The following is a 27,917-nucleotide window of genomic DNA, read 5'->3' on the forward strand; positions in this document are numbered from 1 at the left end:
GCCAGAGGGGTGAGCCAAACCCGGCCCGTTTTGGCTTGGGGCGAGTCCTTGATCCAGGCCAGTTCAATGGTGAACTGGCTCGACTTCGAGCGGGTTCACACATCCCTAATGTTTACTACTGTTTTAAGGTCACTGATCTCTAGAAATGGGAGTAGCTGACATATCAGCCAAAATCGATAAAAAGCACTCCTGGCCACTGCCAGCCTGAGAAACCAGAGATAATTTGGGATCCAGTAGTACTCCCAAGCTATGTACCTGATCTTTTAGGGGGAGTCCCATTCAGAACAGGCAGATCTAAACCATCTCTCAGGTCTTGACCCCCCACAATCAGAACCTCGGACTTACTTGGATTCAGTTTCTGTTTGTTATCCATCATCTTGCCCATTACTGCCTCCAGGCAGACCTTTAGGGAACTTATGCCATTTCCTGATGAAGCTGGTAGAGAAAAATATATTTGGGTGTCAGCAGCATATTGATAACATCCACTAAATCTCCTGATGATCTCTCCCAGCAGTTTCATGTATGTTAAAGAGCACTGGAGACAGCATGAAGCCTTGTGGCACTCCATACAGTAAACTCTCCCTTTGCAGAGCAACCATCTTCAAGTGATACCATGACCATCCTGAATCTACCCAACAGGTATGATCGGAACCACTGTAGAACAGTTCCACCCAATCCCACCTCCCTCAGATGACCCAGAAGGATACCATGGTTGATGGTACTGAAAGCCACCAAGAGATCCAAAAGGATCAGCAGAGTCACACTGCTTCTGCCAATACCTAATTGGAGATCAGTTTCAACCCCATAAGTTTTCTCCAGGACTGTCTGGATCTGAGAGGCAACCACTCTCTCAATCAGCTTGCCTAACCATGGGAAATTAGAGACAGGCCTATAGCTGCCTAACTTCAAGGAGTCCAATTAGTTTTTCCCCAAACATGATACGATGATAGACTTCTTAAAACAAGGAGGCATCTTAGTACAACCTTACCAGACTTCATGATGGACATTGTGCAGTGGAAGGGTAAATGAACTTCTCTTTTTCCCCTTTACAAGAAACGTATTTAGAACAAAAGACACAGGGTTACTTGGGGCAAATATAGATTTTATTAATTAACTCTACATCTTAATACCCTGGTCTGGGTGCTATGGTTCTCTGGTAGGGATGTGCACGGAACTGGTTCGGAGGCCCTTCATGGGCCTCCGAGTCCGAACCAGTTCGAAGAATCGGAAGTTTGACGGCGAGGGTGTCTAGCTTTAAGAGAAGGGGAGGGTGCACTTACCCCTCCCACCGCTTTCCCCCTGCCAGCGTCTGTTTACTTGCAAGCCCGTCGGGGCTGCAGTGTACCTCCCTGCTTCCCCATTGCCCCTGTTGTCCGGGTATGACCGGAAATCTCCAACGCACATGCGCGTGTTGGATACTTCTGGTCATATCCAGGCAATGGGGTGGCAGGGAGGTATGCTGCCACCCCAATGGGCTTGCAAGTAGACTGACAGTGGTGGTGGAAAAGTGGCGGGAGGTTTATGTGCACCCTTCCCCCACTCTTAAAGCTGCACTCCCGCCGCCTTTGAGCCTCCCCACTGCGGATCCGTGCACATCCCTACTCTGGCACCTGGAATTTGTCAAACCCTGAGGTAGGTCATGACAATCCCCATTTTACAGATGGGAAACTGAGGCTAGGAGCTCATTGTTAGCCAGGCAAGTTCATAGCTTGGTGGAAAGTTGAACATAGGATCCTCCAGGCCAATATTCTATCTGTACTATGTGTGTTTCTTGATTTTTAGATTGTGCAAGAAATACTATTTTGTACTGGGTACCAAATTCTGCAACTTGAGACTCTTAGGGTATATATTATAGCCTTGACCACTTTAATAGTTCCTCCCCAGGGAACTGTTACTCCATGAAAGAGTTTAGGGATTTTTAAAAATATATATTCTCAGAACAAACCTTCAAACTCCAATTCTCAGTATGCTCTCTTGGGGAAGCCACAATAGTTAAACTGGCATAAAATTGTTTTGTAATGTAGATGTGCCCTCATCTCTTCAGTTCACTGAAGCACCCAGAAAAAACTGCCACACAAGTTTCAGTGACCTCTGATGGATCACATACAAATATGTGCACACAATTCAAAGTGTCAAGGTTGCTAGCCAGACTTCAAGAAACTTAGACCAATTTGAGCCTCTCTCCTGGAGCTTTCCTAGACATCAGGCTTTACTGTGGGATTAAGAGGGGTGAAGTACTGTGAGTTACAGATATTTCAAATTTGCCTTAAAAACTGACACCCAAAGGGGACATTTTTACCCTGGACATAGATCGGGCTCAGTTCCAATGAGCAATGAAATCCCAAATTGTTGTATGGAGTGCTCCCCAATGGCTCGCAAGGATTTTGACTTAAAGGTGGACGATATGTTAACGCACACTTGTCCTTTTGTGGTTAAAGTAAAATCACCAAACGGGGGACTTTCCTGCTGGTGTGCATGTGTGAAAGCCACATAGTTTTAAATGCTCTTGTAGCATATGTATTGACTAGTATTTTTAAGCCCGTTATGATAACGGGCACTAGCTTTCTCTCCCGCCTTTAAGTGTTTTTCTTTTTCTTTTTCTTCCACCTTTCTGCTTGTCTCTCTCTCTCTCTCGGTTTTTTTTTTCCCTTTTCCCCCTCCTCCCTCTGTCCTCCTGCCGCCCGCTCACCCGCCCTCCCAGCTTTCCAAAATCCCCTTCCCCGCTCCTCCCCCCAATTGATTACGGGCCAAAAGGGCCCATGAGAAGGCCGTCGCCCCCGCCTATCGCCCACCCGCCCACCCAGCTGCCCGAGCCCACCTTACCCACTCCAGCCCGCGATAGTCGGGCGAAGAAAAAAAAATTATTTGCACAGTGGAAGTGAGGAGCTCAGAAACAGAGCTCCTCTCTGTGCTATGCTGCTGCCCAAACTGCCGCTATGGACGCAAAGGACGTTGCGTCCTTTCGTCCATAGCGGCAGTTTGGGCAGCAGCATAGCACAGAGAGGAGCTCTGTTTCTGAGCTCCTCACTTCCACTGTGCAAATAATTTTTTTTTTCTTCGCCCGACTATCATGGGCTGGAGTGGGTAAGGTGGGCTCGGGCAGCTGGGTGGGCGATATGCGGGGGCGACGGCCTTCTCATGGGTCCTTTTGGCCCGTAATCAATTGGGGGGAGGAGCGGGGAAGGGGATTTTGGAAAGCTGGGAGGGCGGGTGAGCGGGTGGCGGGAGGACAGGCTTCCCCTGCCGCCTCTTCCCCTCTCAATCACCGGCCGGGCGGTCTCTGGAGGCGCCGCTGCCATCCTCCGCGGCCGGCCAGGGCCCTTCACGGTCGGCTTTGTCCCGTTGGCCTCCATTCTGTCCCCCGTCTCCCCAGCTTGGTTGCTGTCTCTTCTGGGCGAGGCGGCGGCTCTGCCGCCGCCTCGGCCAGTTTCCCCCGCCGGCGCTTCTCCGGCTTCTTCAGGGCGGCCGCTTGTGGACGTCCAAGATGTCCGCCGGGTGCTGGCAGTCGTGTCTCCCTTGCCCTGTTCTGGGCCTGCGCTTCGCGCAGGCGCAGAACAGGGCAGGGAGGCACGAACATGCGCTTGGTGGCCGTCCACGGACGGACACCAAGCGTTTTATTAGAGAGGATTGGTGGCTGTGTAGAAAGATGGGTTAAAATTGCATATCAATCTTCCTGCAATCTATGTCACCTGTAAACATAAAATGTTACATAGCCCCAACAATGTGCACGGTGTTTTAAACAACTGAGCACGGGACCGAGCAAGTGTGAACACGTTTCTCCAGGTGACCACTATAGTCGGATCCCTGCCCTGAGGTGAGGATGTGGGGAAAGGTATACAGGAAGAATGTTCGTTCACCGTACTTATGCTTAATTTCAGTAACAGATTAGGATGATAAATTGTACAAAATACTTCATGAAAAAAGTAGCTTTTGAGGAGATATGAGGGATAACAAGGGAGATGGTGCAGATCACTGGAGTACCCACCTGAAAATGATAGGGATGGAGGAGCAAAGTCTCAGATAGAATCCGGTCAGGAGATGAGGGGGTCAACTGGCCATGGAGGGCTTTGAAGGTAGAGGCAATGAGTTCATGCTAGACCCTGGAGCAGACGGGGTGCCCACTGAGGAATGTAAGGAGGGCATCACATGTTAAAAGCAATGAGAGCAGTGAGTGATTTTAATGAGTGATACTTATTGCATGTTCTATAATTTAGCCCACTGATGTACCCTACATGAAAACTGGCCAGGAAGAAAAAATCTAGAGTCTATATTTCATCAATGTTTTGTTGAGACAGAGCTTCTACTTTCATCTTTTTTAGAAGGTGGCACTGCTTCAGAGACCTGAGAGTTTTTAGATGTCTCTGAGTGGTCAGAGATGAGGACCTAAAGTACAATAGAAGACCAGAGAGCAGGTTGCTGTAATTAAGATCTATAGTTCCTTGATTGTATTTCTATCCCACCTCTCCTTCAAGGAGCACAGAGGGATTTTGTGGCATCCACGATGTGCCTCTCCCCACCCCATCCCCATGACAAGCCTGAGTTGGAATGAGAGATGGTGACTGTTCCAAGGTCATCCCGTGGGCTTCATGGCCAAGTGGGGATTTGAACGGTTCAACTGCAGTAGTGTGACTCAGTGTTTGCTGAAGGGGCAGAGAGGAAAGCAGGGTGCCTTTTCCATGAGGCACCCTTGGGCAATTGCCTCAGGTGGCATGTGCCCCACCTGCCTGCAGCTGATCTGCTAGCCCACCTTTCCCCCTTGCTGGCTGCTGCCATTTCCCCTTCTTCAACCCTTCCTCCCACAGTTAGGGAATGCTTTACCTGCCCTGCCAAAGTCCTGCCCCCTGGGCCAGAGCTCACTGGTGCCACCCTTCTTTCCTTTCCTGGACACACTCTGCCGATGTGCTATATACAGGCCACTGTGGCGGCAGCGGCATGCATCCAGCTCTGAGACACATGCATGCACACACGGTCTCTCATCACCACCAGGAGCCATTGCCTCACTCACCTGTAGCTCTCTGGCTGCTGCTGATCCCCCAGGAGCATTACACCTGTTTGCTTCGCCTCTGTGCTGAGGAGACAGCGGCAGCCAGAGAGCAGCAGGCAGGCAAGTGAGGCAATGGATGCTGCCAGAGTAGCAGTGTGGCAGCAGGGAGAGAGCCCAAGGCAAGCAGAGCCAGGTGCATCCTACTGCTACAGTGGCAGGAAATGATGGATGGGCAGGTAAAGCAGAGATGAGAGAGAAGAAAGGCAGCGTCAGCATACTCTGGACCCAGAGGAGAGACTGCGGTGAGGCAGGATGGCCCAGAGGCCAGACAGCAGATTGTTCCTTGCCTGAAGTTGGGGCTTTCCTTGAGCCACCTCTGAAGTGAAGCCCATATTTTTGCAGTGTTGCTAGAGGAGAAGCAACATGGTGGTGGTGGTAGCTTCCCTGGCCCAGCCTTAATGGATTCTATCCCATGGGTCACATTGGTCTGTCTTCCCCCTCTGCTGCCCCACTCACCCAAACTTTGTTGCCCGAGGTGGCTGCTTAACTTTACAGGGCCGACTTGGTGTTTCTGTCCCTTATAGGCTCCTCCATGTCCTGCACCAGCTAAGGCTGCTGCTGTGGCAGCCTCTTGCTGGTGTTTTGAAAGATTTAGGCTTAGGGGAAGCTGTGAGGTCCAACTAATCTGCTCGCTCCTTTGTGACACTGATGAATGGGACATCATAAATGGAATGAAGTACCATTGGGGATGGATTAATCTTCTGCCCAATTTCAACAACAGGACCTATCTCTGTTCCAACTCATTCAACATTACGAGGACATTTTTCTCTGTCTCTTGGAGACATTTCATTTTCAGAGAAGACAAAGTAACTCTCTGGGTAAGTAACAAGCCAGCTGCAGGAGTCACAAGGTTTCTTGCTTTTGGCTTTAGGGATGGCAGAAAAAATAATCTAACTCTTTGAGGAAAAGTATCCCTGCGGAAATGGCATTTTTTGAAGCGGTGCCAAAAGAGAGCAGTCTTGCTCTCACCTCCCCTTAACAGTCTGGGAATGAATCCTTGAGTACCTATGTTCTCAAGCTGGGGGAATCTTTAATCGCCATTGAAACAACCGTGTGCTGCTGTATTCAAGACGCCGTTTTAGGAAAAGCATTACCATCCGAAACTTCATCAACTCTTGGATATCAACATGTACATAAGAGCCCTGGTGGAACAGACCAAAGGTCCATCTAGTCCAGCATCCTTCTTCCCATAGTGCCCAGACAAATGCCTCTGAGAAGCCCACAGATAGGGTATGATGAAGGCCAGAGCTCCCTGCAATGGTTTGCTTCCCAGTTACTAATCTTCAGACACATTGGTTCTGTACATGGACGTTCCAATTTGCTATTGTGACTAGCTGCAATTGAATGGCATTTACTCCATGAATTTATCCAATCCCCATCTAAAGCCAGCAGCCAGCCAGCCCACAACAGTGAATTCCTGCTAATTTTGTCTGTCCTAAACCTACTACCAGTCTGTTTCACTGGATAACCCCAAGTTCTAATGTTGTGAGAGAGGGAGACGAAATGGTTGGCATCCTACACAACATTTCCTTTTAACAGAATGTGCACACATAAGTGCTGTTGTGCAAAATGCCATGTGTAAATGCAGTTGATGATTAATGGCCATTGGAAATAATGGCTATCCCTCACACAACTGCATTTGTATCATTCTTGTGTTTTGTGCAACTGTGTGCATGTTCTGTTAAAAGGCAGACAGAACTGCCTACTGCAGTTGTGCAATATGTCAGCCAGTGTCTCTCCATTCCCTCTGCAGAGGTCTCTCTCTTGTGTGAGTGGGTATGGGCCGTGAGTCTAGTGAGCAAAACAATTATCACATGACTTTGTACAATACTCTTCCTATGTTTCGAAGGACAATCGCAAAAACAACATACCTCCCTCATGATCATCCTCCCAATTCCCCTGTTCTGTATTGTTGTCTTATTCTGCTCTTCTAAACAATGAGAACCCAATTATTAAAAAAAATAAAAAATAAGAAAAAAAGTCACTAAGTAGCTTCACATTTTCAGTGCTAAGCTAAGAGCGCCTCATGGTGATCCCAAGCAATTTGTACTGGCTATATTTTCATTTTATGTTATTTTTAGCATACATATCTCATCTTCTTTGTTACTAATCCAAAGCAGCCTAACAGCAACAATAAAAACACATAACATCATTAAAAAATCAATCAAATCACAAAATGTCATAACAACAAATAATTAGCACAACAGGAGGATGAAAAGCTGATCAGTCAGCTAAAAGTGACCTACAACAGCTGCCTCTGCACAACAGCAAATACAGTCTCCCATACAACTCAACCAAGCAAGCCATGTCTTAAACCAGTGCCTGAAGGAGTACAATTTGGGGCCAAACAGGCCTCGAGCAGGAGAACATTCCACAATGCTGGTGCCACTACTGAGAAAGCCTTGATCCTGGTAGGTGTCCACACAGCAGGACCTCTGTTGGCAATCAAAGCATACAGGAAGGCACATATGGGAGTTATAAGGGAGCCCAAGTTGCAAACCATTTAGGATCAACCATTTAGCGGCTTGAAACAAGTAACCAAAGCAGAATCTGCAGGGTTAGGATTACATGCACCCAACATGCAGTCCCAGGGTTCCAGCATTTTGTACAATTGCAGTTCCCAGGCTTTCTTCGGAATATAGGAAGCTGCCTTCTTCAGGGTCAGATCATTGGTCCACCTAGCTCAGTACTGTCAGTGTCTACACAGATTGGCAGCAGCTCTCCAAGGCTTCAGGCAGAATCACCTGGAGATGCCAGGGATTCAACCTGGAGCAGATACTCTACCACTGAGCCCACAACCTGCATCTCTTCAAGGAGCAGCCAATGTAGATTGCCTTGCAGGAATCCAGTCTGGAACTGCATTAGAACACTAAGTGGAGAAGCTTTGGAAATATGATGGGACCATGCAGAGGCGTAACTATGGGGGGGCAGGGGGGGCACGTGCCCCGGGCACCATCTTTTCTGGTCACATGGGGGCGCCACCATGACAAAAAAATTGTTTTTAATTTTTTTAAAAAATTTTGTTAATACAAATGTTTCCTGCTCAGTGCAGCAGTGCTGCAGCAGTCAAGGGAGCGCGTCGGCGCCCCCTCCCCCATGAGCGGTCCCTTCCGCGCCACCCGCCCCCCCCATTGCTTTGCTGGCGCCTGGCGGCCAGTCAGTGGCCTGGCTTGGCGGCGGTGGCGGGCGCTTGTGAGGAAAAACCTAAGTATAATGTAGTATGTTGGGGGGCCGGCGGCGCGGGGGGGCACCATTTCAATGCTTGCCCCGGGCGCCATTTTCCCTAGTTACGCCTCTGGGACCATGGCTAGAATCCAGCAGCTTTCAGAGACTAAGTCGATCAATTATCTGGCACAGCTTTGCACAACAGAAGAATTTCATTCAGCAAGTAGGTAATTATAAGTGGCCTTCCCATTCATCCAAGGGCTAAATTATATGTGATGTGATCACAGATCTCCTGGCATTTTAAGTTGTATTTAGAAGCAACTGGCAAAACTTCCCTTCACATTTTGCCAATATAAAGGCCAAAAGAGGCATGATAAGGAAGATCTTTTATAGTGGTTTAGGTTTTATTGTTGTTGTTTTGCTTTAAAGCAGCTGCTGGAGATTATGGTTTTAATCTGGGGAGCAGAGATTCTAGGGAATTGAGTGTCTACCCCACTGCCTCTGCTCCAATTAAAAACAGACACAAACACCCTTAGTTGCTTTAAAGTAAACAACAACAAAAAATAAATTAGAATTCCAGTCATGGATCTCCCCCATCTTGTCTGTTTTGGCCGTTAAATCACCACTCCCTACAGCTACTTTTTGGCCTGGACTAGGGGGGAACAAACTGAAGGTAACCGGGCCTTGACAAATGTTCTTTGGATCTAGGAGCCAGACCAAAAATTTAAGAACCAGATAATGGGCACTTGACCAAATTACTGGATTTATTTATTTATTTATTTATTTATTTATTTATTCATAGAATGTTTATACCGCCCTTCCAAAAGGCTCAGATATCTTGGAGGGGGAGGGTAAATAGGCTTCTCTTTATCCCTTTTTTGAGTAACTTACTATGAACAGAAACAGGGGCGCCTGCCTGGGACAAAACAAGATTTTGTCAAATAATTCTACCTCTGAATAGCCTAATCTAGGTGCCACCGTCAAATTTCTATGCACCACCCTGGCTCCTTAGCGCCTCGGATTTGTGAAGCCCTGGCCTCGCATTTCTCTCCCTGGGCAGCGGTGGGGGCGGAAGTGTCAGCTTCAATCAACAATCTAAACTAGAGAAAATACTTTGGGTGGAGGAGGGTGAAAAATCCTCCCACTGTTCCAATCCAGTTCAGAGAACCTCCATGTAAGTAACAGAAAACTTGTAAGTAAGCCTAAGATGTTGGGGGAGCCAATCACAGATTTCCCACATCATGTGTTCAGTTTGGCTCTCAAGTTTCTCTTCACACCACAGTTTTAAAAATACACAGGGACAGGAAATATACCAACTTGATAGGGACGGACTGGAGCTCACAAGGGAAGTTACACAGAATGCTCTTTAGGCTCAATGTTTTTAAAAAATCAATAAAAGTGGGGAGAGCAGAAAGAAAACATGGTATCAGCCCTATCTGCAGCTTCCCCAGTCTTAAGATGATAATAGAAGAAGCAGCCCTTTGCCGATGAATGGGGTTAGAACTTTGCGAAGAAGATCTCTGGTTATGAAGTGCCCTGCTGGGACCCAGAAGCAAATGGAGCTGCTCCTTGTGGAAAAATACTAAGTAGTGGTTGGCCAAATTGAGCTCAACCACTAATCAGAACTCCCAGGTTTATTCTAAGGCAGAGAACAAAAGCAAAGAACAATGTGAAGAAACAAAGCTGGAAATTAATTTTAGACAAATTGTGCTATTGCCGCTCCTTATTACTCATGTCAAGTGCCTGCTGTTCTGCTCAGCGAGCAATTTTTAAACACAGGCCTGTTCTGAACTCAGCAAGGGCTGAAGGAGCAGAAACACTGTCTTTGCCCAGGTCTCTTATGCACACCCAAACATGAGCACTTTAACCCCTGCCCTGAGGCATGGTGTGAGGCAGTTGCCTCGGGTGGCAGATGTAGGAGGTGGCAGACCCTGTTGCCTCACCCCTTGCCCACCAGCCTGTGCCCTCCTGCACGTCTCTCCCCTCCCTCACACCCCTCTCCTCAGCTTTCAGTCAGACTCCCTGCTGGCTTTGATGGGTGTGAGGCGATGAGAGGAGGCTGCCAGCAGCCTCTTCTCCCCGCCCACACGGCGGCTAGACGATTTGAGTTTTGGTGCTTTGCTTCAGGTACCCAGACTTCGGGACACTGCTATCTGCAACAGTGTGAACAGAGGCCCATGTCTTATCTCACGTGACAGAAAGAATCGAGGTATACAGAAAAGTATTCTTGGGCTTGTGGGGGTCATGTTAGGAGTCAGGTGGGAGGCCCTTGTGCTGGATTCATCAATTACCTAATTTTTGCTACACAGGGAGGCTATCCCCACAACCAGGAGAAATTGGGCTAAGGGAACTTAGCCCAGTTTCTCCTGGTCGTGTGCTGCAACGGGAGCTGTGTGGCTCCCGGCAGCAAACCTCCAAAAATACCCCTCCTCTTAAATGAGGTTAGCGGAGTGTGTGCTCCGCTAACCCCATTTACCCGATTGTGAGATGCCACAGCGCGGTTCCGCCCCACAGCGTCTCACAAGGAGACCCCCTTTGAGAGGCTAAAATGAGCCTCCCGGCCTCAGGGGTCTCCCGGGGGACTTCCGGGGGCCAGGTGGCCCCCAATCCCCACTGCCCCATCAGCTCCATGATGGAGCCAATAATCGTGTGGGTGGCCAATCTGGCTGCCCAGGGATGGCTCCCTGCTCGGCTAAGCCTGCTCTCCCCACAGAGCCTCCACACTGTTCGGGTGGAGAGCCTCAGTATGTCAAGCACGTGTTTAATGCTGATTAAGCACATGTTTAATGCTGAGCCCCTGGTGGCGCAGTGGTAAAACTGCCGCCCTGTAACCAGAAGGTTGCAAGTTCGATCCTGACCAGGGGCTCAAGGTTGACTCAGCCTTCCATCCTTCCGAGGTCGGTAAAATGAGTACCCAGAATGTTGGGGGCAATATGCTAAATCATTGTAAACCGCTTAGAGAGCTCTGGCTATAAAGCGGTATATAAATGTTATTGCTATTGCTATTTACTTGTTTCTTGCAAACAGTAGCATGATTGACCCCCCTCAAAACTGGGACTGCAAAGGACAACTTTAATCCTGACCCTTCCACCCTGCCCCAGTCCTGATCAGTTCTCAGGATTGATATAAATTGGCTATTTGTCAAGGGGGGAAAGGTCCCTTTGGTGCTTATGTATACATTGGTCCATAGGCATTGGCCCTTATGAAGAGGTTTCTGCACCCTTCTCTCCACCTTCCTCTTTCTTTGTTCTCCTCCTTACTCAGCTTTGTTTGCACTCATCTGTTCTCAGCTGCCTTGCCATGCTCTGCTGCCCTAATTCATAGTTACAAAACAACTGCGAAGGGCTGAGGAAAGTTTCCTCATGGTTCCTGTGAACATCAATTAATTGGAGGGAAGTGCTGAATGATGTGTGATTAAGGGCTTTTCCGGGGACTTTTACATGCAGCAGTCTTTACTGCGAGTTTACTGGAAGGTTTTTACTGCAACCCCAAAAAAACAATGGAAACAGTGGATTTTTTTACCCTAGATATAGGACTACACTCTCACAAAGTGAAAAACCCAAACTGCTCCCCGATAACTCACAGGGATTTGGGGGTCAATCTGGCCGATATGTGAACGCACCCCCTCCATTCCGGAGGAGATGCGAGGTAAAGGACTTTAAAAGCCCTGTGAGAAAAACTTCCAGGTGATAATTTATTCTAACACGGACACAGATTTCTATGAGATTTTGTTCTCCTCGGATCCACACAACGTCAATGGACATCAAACTATTTTTAGTGCCATCTGCTGGCCATTTCCTGACAATCTGTGAAAGAATTGAAAACCTGTCACTTTTTTTGAAAAGGGAAAAGATGTGGGAGGCAAATATATAAGATCCCCAGAGGTGGGAAAAGAGCTTGGATACAATGTTATTGGGGGGGGGGTGTCAGGGTCAGGAAATAAAGGCATTAAGCAGCCACCGCCACACACATTCTCTCACACACTCCCCAAGACATATTTTCAATGATAAAGTTGTTCTGGTTGGAACAAATCTGCCTACTTTCCTTTCACTATAATCGTAACTGATAATTACCATCCTCACAAGTTAGCCCACTTTAGCCTTAAACGTTCACACATCTGCCATCTTGAATTAGGGTGGATGACATCATCACATGTCCCTGTGTCACTCACTACAACTGTACCAAATTTTGTTCACATTGTCTAGGCAGTTCACAAGTTAGCTCACAAGTACCTCAACTGTTCATGCATCTGCCATCTCAAATCAGGGTGGATGACATCATTACAAACTATGCCCTTGAGCCGTCCCTATGTCTCCCTACAGCTGTAGCAAATTTGTTTCAAATAAGTTAGGTGGTTCACAATTTAGCCCACATGTGCCTCAAATATTAATGTGCCTGCCATCTTGGATTGGAGTGAATGACATCATTACAAACTACACCATTGAGGCTTCCCTATGTGTCACTCAACGCACCTGTACCAAATTTGGTTCAAATCAGTTAGATGGTCCACAAGTTAACCCACCTGTGCCCTCAAACATTTATGTGTCCATCACCTTGAATCAGGGTGGATGGTGACATCACAAACTACGCCATTGAGGTGTCTCTATGTGTCCCTACAACTGCACCAAATTTGGTTCATATTGGTCCAGGCATTGTGAAGTCAATAGGGAGGACACACACACACACTCTCTATGCTGGGTGATCTCATAAGCTGCCTTTCCTTAAGGAAAAGTAAATCAAAATAATTCATGTATCTCCTGCATTTTTTTAAAAAAACCAGTTTAAGAGTCATTCCATACATGTAATAAGCAGAGTTCTATATTGCAAAAATTAAAAATGTGTGCTGGGGAATATCATAATATGGGTGACATACCTTTAAGTTGGGAGGGAATTGAGGGAAATACTGCAAATATCCATAAATTGCTTTTCAACAAAAGTTCCCAAAGCAATTTACATAGAAAAACAAAATACAAAGTGGCTTCCCTGTCCCCAAAGGCCTTACAGTCTACAAAGAAACACAAAGTGGACACCAGCAACCACCACTGGAGGGATGCTGTGCTAGGGCTGGATAGGGACAGATACCAGTACTCTCCCCTTTCTAAATATAAGAGAATCACCTCTTTGGAAGATGCCTCTTTGCTTAGTTAGCAGGGGTTAGAGTGTTTAGTACCAGAACACTGGTCAGCAACTACTTTTGCCAGAAAGCATGTTTGGGAAGGAAATGGGGGGCACGACGATGGCACAACTCCCCCTCCCAAGAGAGCTCTTACCAAGTTCCTGGTCACAGAGGCTGCTCATGCACACTCCTCCTCTGCCTTTGGCAGTGGGAAGGTTCCAGAGGATCTGGGGCTTCCATTCACCTTTATAAAGAAGAGGAAACTGTGGTAATTGAAAGATTAAGGTCACTAGCCAATCTGAGATGGGGAATATTCCTCCTGGACCTGAAGTATGGCGTTTGGCAAGATCTTGAGCATGAAGCAAAACCTATCTCTGCTTGCAGACTAAGGACAAAAACTGGCCACGCAAGAACACTGCTATCTCCTCCTATCACATCCAATTAGCTCAGCCACAGCCCAAACAGTTGCAAAGGAGAGCCAGGGTCCGCACACTGTGGCCCATCCCCATATGCTCCTTGGCTTCTTCTGTGCTGGAGTGCTGATCTCTGTTAAGTCCTCAGTTTAGACATTAGACATAAAAACAACCACCACATCCCGCCTTTTCTAAGAACACGGGCTGGCCTGCTGAGCAGCTAACACAGGCAGTGCTAATCCTCCCATGTTGTGGTGGGCCTGCAGGGAAGCATGGGCAACAGGGTGGATTTGATTTAAATCAAACTGATTTAAATCATGATTTAAATCACGATTTAAATCACTAGCAGGGTGGATAAAAATCAATGATTTTTTTTTAAAATCAAAAAAATCTAATTTAAATTTTAAAAAATCCGATTTAAATTTAAAAAATCTGATTTTTTTATATTTTTATCCACCCTGCTAGTGATTTAAATCAGTTTGATTTAAATCAAATCCACCCTGATGGGCAGTCTGCCTAGGACTTGTATACAAGAGCGCAAGTAGAGCACTTGCATTGCAGAAACACTCCTTGGACTGGAAACATGTCACTAATCACATTTTTAGAATGTGAGCCCTTTGGGGACAGGAAGCCTTCTTATTTATTATTTCTCTTTGTAAACCGCCCTGAGATTTTTGGAAGGGCGGTATAGAAATTGAATTAATAATAATAATAATAATAATAATAATAATAATAATAGTGGTCAAGTGGTATATTTCCAATCTGAGGACCACCTCCAGAGCAGGGGCGCACGACTTCAAAGTGCTTGTGCTGAAGTACAAAAGCACCCTTGCTTTGCTTCAAGCCTGCAGCAGTACAGGGGGACTAGCATGACCCATGTTAGGCTGCACAGCGTATCAGCCAGGGAGGTCATTCACACAATCAAAAACTGAGGCTGTTCTCACGACCAGCCTAACCCTGCCTGGGCTGCCCCAAGCAGGGATAGGCTGGTCGTGAGAAGCAGCGGGATCCTCGTGGATCCCTCTGCTCCCCATCTGCCTAACCCCCTTAACAAACCCAGCTTTTCGCCAGATTCAACCTGGTGACTGGGAATCATGTGATTCCTTGGGCTGCATACCGTCCGAGGAGTCACAGAGACGGGTGCATAGAGATGGGTGCATAGACAGTCTTCTACATGATCCACACCGCACGTTAAGGTCATCTGAGGAGGTCCGTCTCCAGTTACCACCGGTTTGTTTGGTGGTGATGCAGAGGCGGGCCTCCTCTGTGGCTGCTCCCGGGCTGTAGAACGCACTCCCAGCAGAAATTCGTAATCTTAATTCCTTACTGACCGTCAAGAGAGCCCTAAAAACTCATCTGTTTGGCCTGGCCTTTTAGGGTTGTAATTAGTTTTAATTGTTTTAACGCTAACCTGATTTTCAGGGTTTTAATTGTTATGATAGTTTAATTGTTTTTAAAGATGTTTTTAATTGGTGTTAATATTTATATCTGTTTTAATTGTTATTGGTTTTAATGGTTTCTGTTTTTAATTGTAAACCGCCCTGAGCCTTTTTGGAAGGGCGGTATAAAAATCGAATGAATGAATGAATAAATAAATAGAGCGCCTGTCTGATGGGGGAATCCCCAATGCAACGCATATACCGTGTGTTGCATTGAGGGATGCCTGGAGGCTGGAACAACAAATTCCGGGCCCAGATTCCTCTTCCCCGCTCTATGCTTCACGCAGCTGCACAGAGCAGGGCTGTCTGTGTGGGCGCGCAGAAGACACACTTTGAAGGAAAGTTCAGTCATCGGGTGGAGAGGTAAGTTAGGTTCAGCCTCCCCCCCCCCCACGGCCTCCCAGGACAATTGTGTGACTCGCCCCACTGTGTTCGCCTTGGATTTGGGAGCTTTGTGTGCTCCCAATTGTGTGGAAGCAAGGTAGGAGGGAAATCTGGACAACCTTTTCCCCTGACCTTGCTTCCACACCATCATTTCTACGCAGGTGTCCCTCCTACCTTGCTTCCACACAATGAGGCTATTCACACGGACATGCAAAACTGGGCTAAGCCCAGCCTGGGCTAAACCCTAAGTTTGTGCATGTGAACTGCCAGCAGCACCACAGTGGCCAACCCGCCTAACTAGCCACCCTGTAAAACGAGGTTAAGGGAGCAAGTGCACCCTTAACCCTGTTGCTTTGATCATCTGGCAGTCGTAGCTGCTTGCAGACATGGCTGCCAGACGGCGGCAAGCCTGGGGATGTGTGTGGGGGGGGGAATCCCCATGATGCACTGTGCACTTGTGCAGTGCATCATGGTATTTCCAGGGGCCAGGACAACACATCCCGGCCCCAGCCCTCCCCACTGCCTGGGCATGCGGGGAATTGTCTGGGTACGTGGGGAGCATGCCCAGCACAGGAGGAGCAGTCATCTGCAGGGAAGGTGAATCTAACCCACCTTCCTCCCCGCAGCCCACTCTGGAGCGGAGCCTGTCTCATCTGTCATGAGAAGAGGCTCAATCACTTCTACCCAGGTTTTCCTCTTAGCTTGCTTCCACACACTCAAAAATTGGGAGCACATACCGCTCCCAAACCCAGGGAGAACAGAGTTTTTGATTGTGCGAATGCCCCTACTGTGTCTTGGGCAGTGTGCCTACCATACATGTCAGTTTTCTGTCTAATGTGGAAGAACCGTAACCAATTTGGGGCACAATTCACGGACCCTCTTTCCGTGTTCAAACATCTCCTGAGCTATACAGTAGCTCCATTTCAGACTTCTATAACAACTGGAGCCTCCTGGGCTACATGTTGTATCATATTTCAGTTCTCTCAAGTGTGTAGAAATACCTCAACTGTTCTGGAGTACATACAGTCCCCTCTTGAGAAAGGGAGAGACATATTCCTCCTATTTCCCTTTCCTTTTTTTAAGAATCAGGATGACTTGAACGATGTATATACATTTCAGCTTTCTAGGCCGCAGGGAAGTACTCCAACAACTTTGATTCTGCTGTGAATCAGTCTTGTGTGTATGTGTGTGCATATACAAACATCTATAGTAGTATCATGTATTGCATTGTTTTGTTTTGTAAACCACCGTAAGCTGTTGTCACAAGGCAGTTTACAAACTGAATTAAAAGCCACCTGCAGGCAGGGCCGGCGTGTTTGAACACAGATCTCTTAGCAACTATCCAGATTGTTTTCATGCTCACTGCAGCCGCCACCAACCAGCCTGGGTCCTTGCGATGGATTTAGGGCCAGCCAGAGAGTCCAGTGGGGGCCAAGGCACTCTCTCCCCACAGGTGCACTTCATACAGCAACCAGTAAGTCATCACTATGGGGTGGGGAATTCAGGGGAAACCAGAATGCACCTTTGTATGAAAAACAGAAAGATGGCTGCATGTTTCTGTCCCTCTTCCTGCCCCTGCAGAAACAAAACAAAAGTCTGAGTGGCCACAGGGTGCTACACTAGAATAGATCATTTGTTTATGCTGTCACTAAACTTAAAGTCCTCCTAATGCCAGAGTTAGGACACAGTAGTCAGACAACTGGTCTGCCTTAGTAGTCAGACGCAGGAGCACTCTGACCCCTGGACTTGGGGGCTGGAGTCCAGGACCTCCACAGCCCCTGGGGCTCCCCAAATCCTCTTTAGTCTGCCCCGGGTGGTGTGGTCGCCTGGGCGCTTTCCAGATTAGCCGCTCTACAGCTGCAAAATGCCTCCGTTCAGGCAAATCACTTTCAAAACATAAACAGCAGGGGGAGCAGTCTCACGAAAACCAACAACCTGGAAAAAAAGGAACTCCTTTACGCCGGATATACGAGGTCATAGCACTATATCACAGCAATTAAATTTGAAACAAGGCATTGAAAATATGAAGGGCACCCTGCTGTCAGCGTAGGGAATGCGGTGTCACAACACAGGAAGGGTGGAAGCACCAGCTCTCTGAGGTTTCAGACAAGAGCTATTTCCCAGCCTTGCCTGAAGGCACAGGAACTGAACGGCGATCTTCTATATGTAAAGCAAAGGCTCTACCACTAAGTTGTGGCTCTTCTCCCAAGAAGGGGCCTTCCCCAGGGTTTAGGGGCAGCTGATAATTCTTGTGCTAGGTGGATCACTGGTTAATAATCCAAGATGGTTGTTCATGTTTTTAATCACTGGGAGTCAATGGTAGATGATGGCTGCGGATCTTTCTGTCTGGCCCTTCAAAATTTGGGGAAGGAGATTCTCCTCCAGCTGAGGAGAAAGGAGAAGGTATGCATGGGAAATAAAGAGGAGTTGGCCATTTTTGAAAGAATCAGAGTGGGTGGGGGACCCCTTAAAGGCTATCTAATCCAACCCCCCTGCTTGATGCAGGAAATCTGGAGCTTGAGCGCCCCCAACAGATGGCTGTCCAGTCTCGGCCTCCCCGTCAAGGAAGTCACCCCCCCCAAAAAATTGGTTCTCTTGCCCAACTGCTCTTATAATGAAGAAGCAACTGCATGAAGAAGTAATCACCTTCTTACATTTCTGTACAGATATACAGCTGCCCCCCCCCCCGCGCGCCCTTTGGGCTCCGTCTGTTCTTTTCTGAGCACCTTATCGTTCAGTTGCTACTTTCCCATTCTGGGAGTCATCCCACCACAGACAGAGGGACAGAAGGCACCCAGACAGGATGCTAAACACATAATTGGCTTGTGTGAGAGTGGCTTTAAAGTAAAAATAGCAGCCATGTGTGGTTCTCATACAGATCATAACCATGGTGCAGAGATGGGTGTTTAACCTTTACTTTTGTGCTGTCCCCCCCAAAAAAAATCCCTTTGATGTTGTTATTAATTTGTTTCATTTACTTTGGGCCAAGCATGGGAGGGGGCAGGCGGGAGAAAGAACAAGCAACTCCTGCTGTAGAGTGTAGCCTGGAGACTGGCCAAGCTGCTCTCTGGGGAGTCTTCTCCCTTGTGGAGGTGCCTCTTTGATTCTAATTTTGCTCTGCTTCTGAACTTTTGAATAAAGCAGGAAGCCATCTATCTCCAGTGCTCTTCCATCAAAGGACACTAAATCTGGTAGTATGGTCCCTGGAGTTTCTCATCACTTCTGGAAGCTGGGAGTATGCCACGGGAGGGGGGGGGGAGAGAGAGCACACTAGGGTGGGGTAGGGGAAACAACTGTACCATCCATACCAGATGTCTTCTCTTCCCCTGCTAACTGGGCAAAGAAGCACCTTTTAAAGTAGTGATGCTCTTATAGTTTGCAGGGAGAGCGTCACTGGCCCTATACGACCCCAGCGCAGCATCCCTCCAGTGGCTGTTGCTGGTCTCTACCTTATATTTCTTTTTTAGATTGTGAGCCCTTTGGGGACAGGGTATCATCTTATTTTATTGACTTTTGCTATGTAAACCGCTTTGAGAACTTATGTTGAAAAGCAGTATAAAAATAGTAATAGTAGTAGTGCTTTTAAAGAAATTATCACAAACTTTGCAGAATCAAAGAATCAAGTTGGAGGAGACCCCACAGGGAGACAGAGATGGAATCCATAATAGGGGTATGCGGGTTGGCTTGATTTGAACTGTGGTTTGAATCAAAACCGCCTGGTTTGAGCGATCCAAGTTCGAACCAGACCATCTTCCCGAAGGGAGCATGCCGGTCCGAGTTCAGACCGAACTGGTTCAGACCAGTTTGGGGACATAGTGGTAAAGAGGAATCTGGTGAGGATTCCCCTTTACCAGTAAAGGGACAGGGGGGCTAGAGGGGGTGGGGAGTCTGTAATACCCACAAATAGTGGGGCTCCCCTCAACTCCCCCAGAGTAGCCAGGGCTGGTGGCGGCCTGGTTCGGGCCTTGTCTGGCTCGGTACTGGACTCTGCACACATGCGGAGGCCGGAACCGGGCTAGAAAAGGCCCGAATTGGGCCACTGCTCTCCCTGGCTACTCAGGGGGAGGCTGGTGGGGGTGGCGCTGCTGGCGAGGGTGAGGGGAGCTGCCGCCACCCCACAGGCACCACCACTGCAATTTGTAAGTACTACAGACTCCCCTTCCACCCCCTCTAGGCTTACTGGTAAAGGGGAATCCTCACTGGATTCCCCTTTACCAGTATACCCCCCAACTGGTCCAAAGGTCAAACTGGACCAGGGGGCTTTCCAGATTAGCTGCTACAACTGTGGAAAAATGCTTCAGCTTGGCAGGATCATAGGAAACATAGGAAACTGCCATATACTGAGTCAGACCATTGGTCTATCTAGCACAGTATTGTCTTCACAGACTAGCAGCAGCTTCTCCAAGGTTGCAGGCAGGAATCTCTCTCAGCCCTATCTTGGAGATGCTGCCAGGGAGGGAACTTGGAACCTTCTGCTCTTCCCAGAGCAGCTCCATCCCCTGAGGGGAATATCTTGCAGTGCTCACACATCAAGTCTCCCATTCATATGCAACCAGGGCAGACCCTGCTTAGCTATGGGGACAAGTCATGCTTGCTACCACAAGACCAGCTCTCCTCTCCTCGAATTGAAAATGATAAAATCCGAAACAAGGCATTCAAAGTGTGAAGGGCACCCTGATGACTGTGTAGGGACTGTGGTGTCACAACACACGAAACATGGAAGCACACTTGGCAGATTCGTTGTGACACTGGAAAATTAATATGGAAATTAATTAATCTGGAAAGCGCCCAAGGGTGTAAACTTCATGGGGGTAGGGGGCTCAAGCCCCTCCAGGATTTCCCAGAGGGAGCAATGCCCCCCCCCCCGCCGGGCTGCCAGGTGGGGGTGGCAAGGATTAAGCCCTCCTCTGGATTTCCTGGGGAGGCAATGCTGTCCCCAACTGCCAGGTAGCATCAGCAAGCTCTCACGCTCAAGTTCATCAGTCAGTTGAACAACACAGTTAGTGCTGTGTTGTCTTTATAGCTTCTTAGGAGGCACGGCTGCCTCACCAGGCACTTTCACTCTATGATTCTCTGAGAGGAGAGCTGGTCTTGTGGTAGCAAGCATGACCTGTCCCCATAGCTAAGCAGGGTCTGCCCTGGTTGCATATGAATGGGAGACTTGATGTGTGAGCACTGCAAGATATTCCCCTCAGGGGATGGAGCCGCTCTGGGAAGAGCAGAAGGTTCCAAGTTCCCTCCCTGGCAGCATCTCCAAGATAGGACAAGTTTTTTTTTTTTTTTTTTTTTTTTTGGATAGGACAAGATTTTTTTTATTGAACCAACAAACTACCAAAGCATACAGTACGTTGCCAGGGCTGAGAGAGATTCCTGCCTGCAACCTTGGAGAAGCCACTGCCAGTCTGTGAAGACAATACTGAGCTAGATAGACCAATGGTCTGACTCAGTATATGGCAATTTCCTATGTTTCCTTGATTAGAAGTAGTATAACAAGGAGAAAAGCTAATGGTGCTCTATGCATGTAGGTGCTCTGCCCAGAGCGACCTCATCCCCTAAGGGGAATATCTTACAGTGCTCACATGTAGTCTCCTATTCAAATGCAAACCAGGATGGGCCATGCTTAGCAAAGGAGACAATTCATGCTTGCTACCACAAGACATCTCCTTCCATCTACCCCATGTCGCCCCCCCTCCCCGAAATTGAAAAGTCTACGCCCCTGAACTGGACTGGGTCTGATTTGAGCAGCAAAGCCAGTTTTGTGCACACCGCTAGTCCATGAATCCTTTTTCAAAAGTAGACAAATTGCCTGCAGGGAAAGGTGTGCGCTCTCCCCCCCCCCCCACACACACAGAGTCACCATTGTCCCAAACAAATTCTGAATTCTCCTGGGTTGCAGGAAATTAAAACCAAAAACTATGGGGAGATACATTTGTTTCTTATTTCATTAAATCAGGCTGTAAATTAGATTAAAAAACAACAGCAGAGCATGAAGTTGGAAAAAGTGGCCATCCTAAAAGGGAGATGGTGGGGATCCATTCCCATACATAGTCATATCAATTTCTGTCTCTTCTCTCTGCCACAATTTTCCAGATTGCCCAACAGCCAGAGGTGACAATTCTCCAGCAGATGCTCTGGAATCCATCTGTTCTCCCCACATCCAGCAGGACAGGTCAAATGAGGGAAGGTAAGAAACCAGCAAATGCAAATCATGTGCTTACCATTAGCTGGTGTGTTAAATTCCGCATTGATTAGTAAGGAATTAAAAATCCAAATGCTACCATCAGAAAATACTTTTGCCCTAGCTTTTAGCACTGGAGGAACAAAACAGTCTGAAAATATATGGAGCCAAATTTAAACCGGCTGTATTCCAGTTCAGGTTCTATTCCAGATTGGAAGATAAAAATAGATGAGGGGAAACCCTCATTCCCCTAAATTTGAAATTTAAATTGTGGCTGAAGGGGTGTGACTAAGAGAGAAGAGAGAGTTACATGAACTTTATTTATATTTAAATAACTAAAGTCAGTTCGGGAAAAAATCTTTGTCCTATTAGGGTCTGAATCTGATCACAAATTCAGAACATTTACATATAGAAGGCTTAGATCACCTCTGAATCTCTCTCGTGCTATTTATGCAATTGTTGGGTGGTTGCTACTATTTTCTATACAGATTTACGATTCTGTCTGAGAGAAATAGTTTTTGAACATCAAAATCTTCTTTCCTAAACTACTTTCCCACCATTTGTCTGTGTGGAGTTTCATTTGTCTTACTCAGTGCTGAACATTCCAGTTTATTGAAAGTGATCCAAACAGTTCAGATTCACCACTAAAGCGTCTTCCATACCTCCTTGTTTAGTGGCATCCATTAATCTGATGATGATGATGATTATACTTCTTTTATGGCAGATTTGATGGACCTTATGATGATACAAAATGCCCAGATGCATCAGGTGATAATGAACAACTTGGCTGTGTCAGCACTGGGATATTTTGGACACAGCCCACCTCAGCCTGCTGCTCAGGTAGCTAAACAGAAACACATGCTATTCCTGGGAGTATCTCATTAAAACCTGCCCTTGCTGAAAGCTACCAATTAAAGCTCACAGCTCGGCTTCAAATTCCTCAAGATACACAATATATGGAAAGAATCCAGCCTACTGTGAGCACTTCTAAATCCCAGTGGCAGACACCCAGAGCAGCTAAATAGCAATATAGTGGAGCTGCATCCTGCATAGAGAAGCGGCTCAAAGGCAGACAGGTATTGTAGAGCAGCAGAGTGCAGACATACAGAGAAGCGGGGAACAATTTTCACTGTTCTGCCCAGTCCCCATAAGTACTCTTTGCCTTCAAAAATATGTCCCTGAGGATCATGCCGCCATCTGGCTAAGCTCAGAGCAGCCTGTCTGCACAAGATGCAGCTCTGCTATGTCCCAGTTTGGATGCTGTGGTGGCCAGCCACTGATTTCAGCAGGGGTGTCTAACACTTGCTTACGTTTCTTCCATTGAAACCCATGGGCTTAAAAAGATTAACATACCCTGGGTCGTACCCTAAGCTTTTTAAAACTATCCCTCAAAGTTGTGAATTTCAAGAATGAAATCTGAAAATGCACTATGTTCAGTAACTCAAATCTGAAATGTTGAGTTTGTGCAAATTTTTATTTGGCTGTTGCCATCAAAAGTCCGTGCCACAAAAATTCGGGTGATCCGAATGCATCACAGCTTTAGGCCGGGGTTAAACAGGATAGGGATCCTGGGGTTGATGCCAAAAATGGCAATCCCATGTCTACCTCCCTGCCCTCTCCTTGCAATGTTAAGGAAATGCAGGACATGATATTGTCACATTTAACATTTTTCCACTCCTGTCCCTCACTATTGGTTGCTGCTGGTGGATAGCGAGGAAACTCCTGGGGGAAGAGGGAAGCAGGATGAATTAGTATTCCCACTGAGCACTTCTCTGGCACTTTTTTCACCCTTGCAGGTGTCCCATACTCCTTGGCAGGTAGAAGATGACGACGACGACCCAGTGCCACTTGTATTTCACCACCATTATGCCCCTTATCCAAGCACCATACCATTCAGGGCATGGCCGCAGCCCCCATCTCAATCATCAGCTTGGCCACAGCAACAACCAACTATTCGCCACGTGGGCCCAGACAACTGGGAGATGAAGTTTCAAGCAACTGGGAGACAGGATGGGTGAGTACAGTGGAGAGAAGAGTCCAATCAAATGGGGGAGGGCAAAATATCACTCAGATGAAGTCAAGTTTGACTTCCAACAATTCACACTTTGAATCTTAACATGATGCAGCCACAAGCACAAGAATCCAAGGCGAGCTGCAATGTGGAGCCTCTACAAGAACTATCTCAAGGCCCCAAAGTCATACATATGATGCTGCTTTACACTGTGTCAGACCACTGGTCCATCTGGGTCAGTATTGCCTACACTGATTAGCAGCAGCTCACCAGGGTCTCAGACAAGAGTCCTTCCCAGCCCTACCTGGAGACAGTAGGGAGTTAGGAACATAGGAAGCTGCCATATACAGAGTCAGGCCATAGGTCTACCTAGCTCAGTACTGTCTACCCAATTCTCCAAGGCTGCAGGCAGGAATCTCTCTCAGCCTAACTGGGATCGTCTGCATGCAAAGCTGAGCTAGGGCCTCTCCATAATAATGCCATGGAAAGTCAGATGAAACATCACTCTGTGGCCACTACCATCCAGTATCGGCACTGCTGAGACTTGCTGTTGTATGGCACTCGCAGACCCAAACATTCAAATTTTGCACTAAGACCCACCTAACCGTTTTGCACCAAGCAGGGCCAGGTTCTGTGGTCTGAATAAATGCTGCAGATATGAATAGCTGTTCACTTTGCATCATTTATCCTTCTAATCATCACAACGGGCAAGGGGCAATGCAGAGCACTGATGTCCCATCAGGGGCCCATTGGAGGGCCTGCTTCGTCTTCTTTCTTTGGCTTCTGTTAGATGCTAGGTATCTAGCAGAAGCCAAAGAAAGAAGACCAAGCAGGGAATTGCTTGACTAACAAGCAGAAGATTGCTGGTTCAAATCCCCGCTGGTACGTTTCCCAGAATATGAGAAACTCCTACATCGGGCAGCAGCGATATAGGAAGATGCTGAAAGGCATCATCTCATACTGCATGGGAGATGGCAATGCTAAATCCCTCCTATATTCTACCAAAGAAAACCACAGGGCTCTGTGGGCGCCAGGAGTCAAAATTGACTTGACAGCACACTTTACTTTACCTTCAGATGCTAGGCACACATGTTTAAGCTTATTTCAACAGCCGCAAAGGCTACACACTTGGCTGAGATTTCTGGGATGCAGAACTCCACATTAGGCAAGCAGATTCCCCACGAAAGCAGAGCAGTCCCCAGGCACTGAGAATCTCCACCCCAGTTTTACTAACACTGCCCTTTTGGTTTGTTCCAATAGTAAAGTGGTCCCTCCACCCCCACCACCAAGTGCCACTGGAACTGTGACAGCTGACATCCCACCAGCTTCAGGTAAGGGTGGAGGTACAGCTTTAAAGTGGGTCTTTCCCCAAACCAAAGCCATGGCCGCTATCCCTACCTAAACCTGCTTTTGCAGACTGCTTTTGGGACTCCCCTTAGCACAGCCCTCCTAGCTATGGTACAGCAACTTCATCACTTCTCCCAGCCCTCTATGACACCTCATATCCTTTTGATCTACATTAATATACTCTCCATCTGCAACTATTTAATAACATTGTTACACACACCCCATTTCTGAAAATGGTGAGGAACCAGGCGGCAGGTCTACAGAATTTAGATTCCTTCAGGTGAGAGAGCACTGGAGATCAAGGGCCAATCTCTACATCTAATATGGCCCTTGTGGTGTCTTTGCAGTTTTTGTTTCATTTACAAAGATAAGAAGCTGCCCCTACAGCAGGTAGCCCTGCATCAGACCCCTAAAGAGAGCAAGAGCTGGCCTTGTGGTAGCAAGCATGAGTTGTCCCCTTTGCTAAGCAGGGTCTGTCCTGGTTTGCATTTGAATGGGAGACTACATGTGTGAGCACTATAAGATATTCCACTTAGGGGATGTGGCAACCGCGGTGGGAAGAACATCTGCATGTGAGCATGCAGAAGGTTCCAAGTTCCCTCCCTGGCATCCCTAGATAGAGCTGAAAGAGACTCCTGCCTGTAACCTTGGAGAAGTTGCTGCCAGTCTTTGTAGGCAATACTGAGCTAGGTGGACAAATGGTCTGACTCAGTATAAGGCAGCTTCCTAAGGTGCTTTGTCATTAATCAACATTCATCTCTCTGCCCATCTCTGTCTCCAGATTGCAAAAACTGCCAGACTGGCTCCAAACTCTTTCTCTGACCCCTTCCACAAGCAGGAAGATGTCACCTTCCCAGCCTCCGATGGGCACGGCAGTCCAAGGCTGCTGAGAGATTCCCAGCTGTCAGGAGAACATCTCTAGTCATCCAGGGTAGATTGACATTCTTTCATCAAAGTCTCTGGCCACTCATTCACAATGATAAGAATGGCAACGCCATATATTCACTATATACAGTACCTATTTTTGCACTATGAGTTGTGTGCTGTGAAAGTGAATCCTAAACAACACTGAAATAAATTAGATAAGTTAGTTATGACTAATGTAAGTCCCATTAATTTATAAGCAGGACTTAGTCATGACTAACTTTGGATACACTATGTGTACAGGAGAGGAACCTTATACTGGGTCAGACCCTTGGTCTACCTAGCTCAGTATTGTCTACACCTCAGTATTTTCTACTGCTCAACTTCAGGCCTCCTGCAGATGTTGGCCTACAACTCCCATAATCCCTGGCTTTTGGCCATTACGGCTGGGGATTATGGGAGTTGTAGCCACCTAATGGCACAGCGGGGAAATGAATTGACTAGCAAGCCAGAGGTTGCCAGTTCGAATCCCCACTGGTATATTTCCCAGACTATGGGAAACACCTATATTGGGCAGCAGCGATACAGGAAGATGCTGAAAAGCATCATCTCATACTGTACGGGAGGAGGCAATGGTAAACCCCTCCTGTATTCTACCAAAGACAAAAGCAAGGCTCTGTGGTCGCCAGGAGTCAACACCGGCTCGACAGCACATTTTACTTTACTTTAGTCCAAAAACAGCTGGGGGGCCAAAGTTGAGCAGGCCTGGTCTACACTGACTGGCAGAGGCTCTCCAAGGTTTCAGGCAGGAGTCTTTCCCAGCCATAACAGGAGATGCCAGGGGTTGAACCTGAGACCTTCTGCATGCAAAGCAGATGCTCTACTACTGAGCTACCAGCCCCAGCCCCTGAGGGGTAGATCCAAAGCTGATTTCATGTTTGATGGCCTGGCAAAGTCAAAAGAACATAAGAACAGCCCTGCTGGATCAGGCCCAAGGCCCATCTAGTCCAGCATCCTGTTTCACACAGTGGCCCACCATACGCCTCTGAGAAGCCCACAAGCAAGAGGGGAGGGCATTCCCCCTCTTCTGCTGTTGCTCCCCTGCAACTGGCCTTCAAAGGCATCTTAGGCTGGAAGTGGCCTATAGCCACCAGAGTAGCAACCACTGATAGCGACTGGTTTTTCTGTACGTGATGGGTTTTTCCGACCTGACTGATTTCTCTGTACAGAATACTATGACTTCACCGAGGAACAGAGTTGAGATGAGAATCCCATCTGCTCCCACTGCAAACTTGACACTTAATGACATTTACTTCCACTTGGCTCTGGGGACTCCCTTCAGCACCAGGCACTGATGAAGCAGGCTGGAGCAGGCTATGGCATAGATCTCCTTGCCACATTGCTCCCCTTGTTGGATCAAGACCTTCCGAAGCAGCCTGTGTGCATGATAGGGACATTATGACTATTTGTTAAGCATAATCCACATGCTTGGATTGACTAGAGTTGCCTCCATTTCTAAGGAGTCAGGCTGCATGTAGCTACTGTTTGTCCCCAGTCAATGCCAAAACATCGCCTGAAGACAAGCTCAACCTTTCCTGAACCTGCAATTCTACCATTCGGGACCATGATCTACCCTGCAGCTAGTTCACAGTCAGGATACTGGATTTCTTACCAAGGCACTACTGCCCTTTGCTATAGATCTTCTGCAGAGAAGTATATAAATGCTAGAAGAATGGCTTGCCTGTTATACCACCTACGGCAAGTTTATTAATCCAGAAACAACACTGTGCGATTCATTGCTCTGGTTGAAGTTTTATGTCCTTTGTGTATGTTAATAGACCTGTGCTCTGGTTTAAATAAATCTGCATGTCCCAGCTTGGAGGAATTCTAAGTCAGTGAGGCTTATCTCACCCAGCGTCAATACTTGGTCCTTTCAGACAATATACTAAGAGAAAA

General features: G+C 47.4%; 1 protein-coding gene and 1 long non-coding RNA gene across 2 annotated transcripts in view; one reads left to right on the forward strand and one right to left on the reverse strand.

Annotated features, from left to right (window-relative positions):
• The window catches only part of LOC128329414 (uncharacterized), a 57,662-nt gene that overhangs the window by 5,197 nt on the left and 24,548 nt on the right, over positions 1-27,917 (reverse strand). Inside the window, exons 2-4 of the long non-coding RNA XR_008309644.1 lie at positions 13,480-13,569; positions 3,986-4,100; positions 346-435 (exon numbers count right to left, since the gene is read on the reverse strand). This is a non-coding gene — a long non-coding RNA (uncharacterized LOC128329414). The remainder of the gene's footprint in view (positions 1-345; positions 436-3,985; positions 4,101-13,479; positions 13,570-27,917) is intronic.
• Positions 16,934-27,842, forward strand: PRR29 (proline rich 29). Its single transcript, XM_053260568.1, has 6 exons — positions 16,934-17,035; positions 21,652-21,745; positions 22,464-22,579; positions 23,536-23,753; positions 25,011-25,081; positions 27,191-27,842. Exons 1-6 carry the CDS (start codon positions 16,958-16,960, stop codon positions 27,220-27,222), a joined length of 609 nt encoding a protein of 202 aa, XP_053116543.1. The 5' UTR covers positions 16,934-16,957; the 3' UTR covers positions 27,223-27,842.

The sequence above is a fragment of the Hemicordylus capensis genome, chromosome 6 (genome assembly GCF_027244095.1).
Source record: "Hemicordylus capensis ecotype Gifberg chromosome 6, rHemCap1.1.pri, whole genome shotgun sequence".
In the NCBI taxonomy this organism is placed as follows: Eukaryota; Metazoa; Chordata; class Lepidosauria; order Squamata; family Cordylidae; genus Hemicordylus; species Hemicordylus capensis.

What these genes read in the sequence shown, in the direction of transcription:
- PRR29 (XM_053260568.1), top strand. Translation starts at nt 16,958, where the DNA reads ATGGATTTAGGGCCAGCCAGAGAGTCCAGTGGGGGCCAAGGCACTCTC. An exon ending in GCAACTGGGAGACAGGATGG is followed by an intron (nt 23,754 to 25,010) that starts GTGAGTACAGTG and finishes TTGTTCCAATAG; the next exon opens with TAAAGTGGTCCCTCCACCCC. An exon ending in TGACATCCCACCAGCTTCAG is followed by an intron (nt 25,082 to 27,190) that starts GTAAGGGTGGAG and finishes TTCTCTGTACAG; the next exon opens with AATACTATGACTTCACCGAG.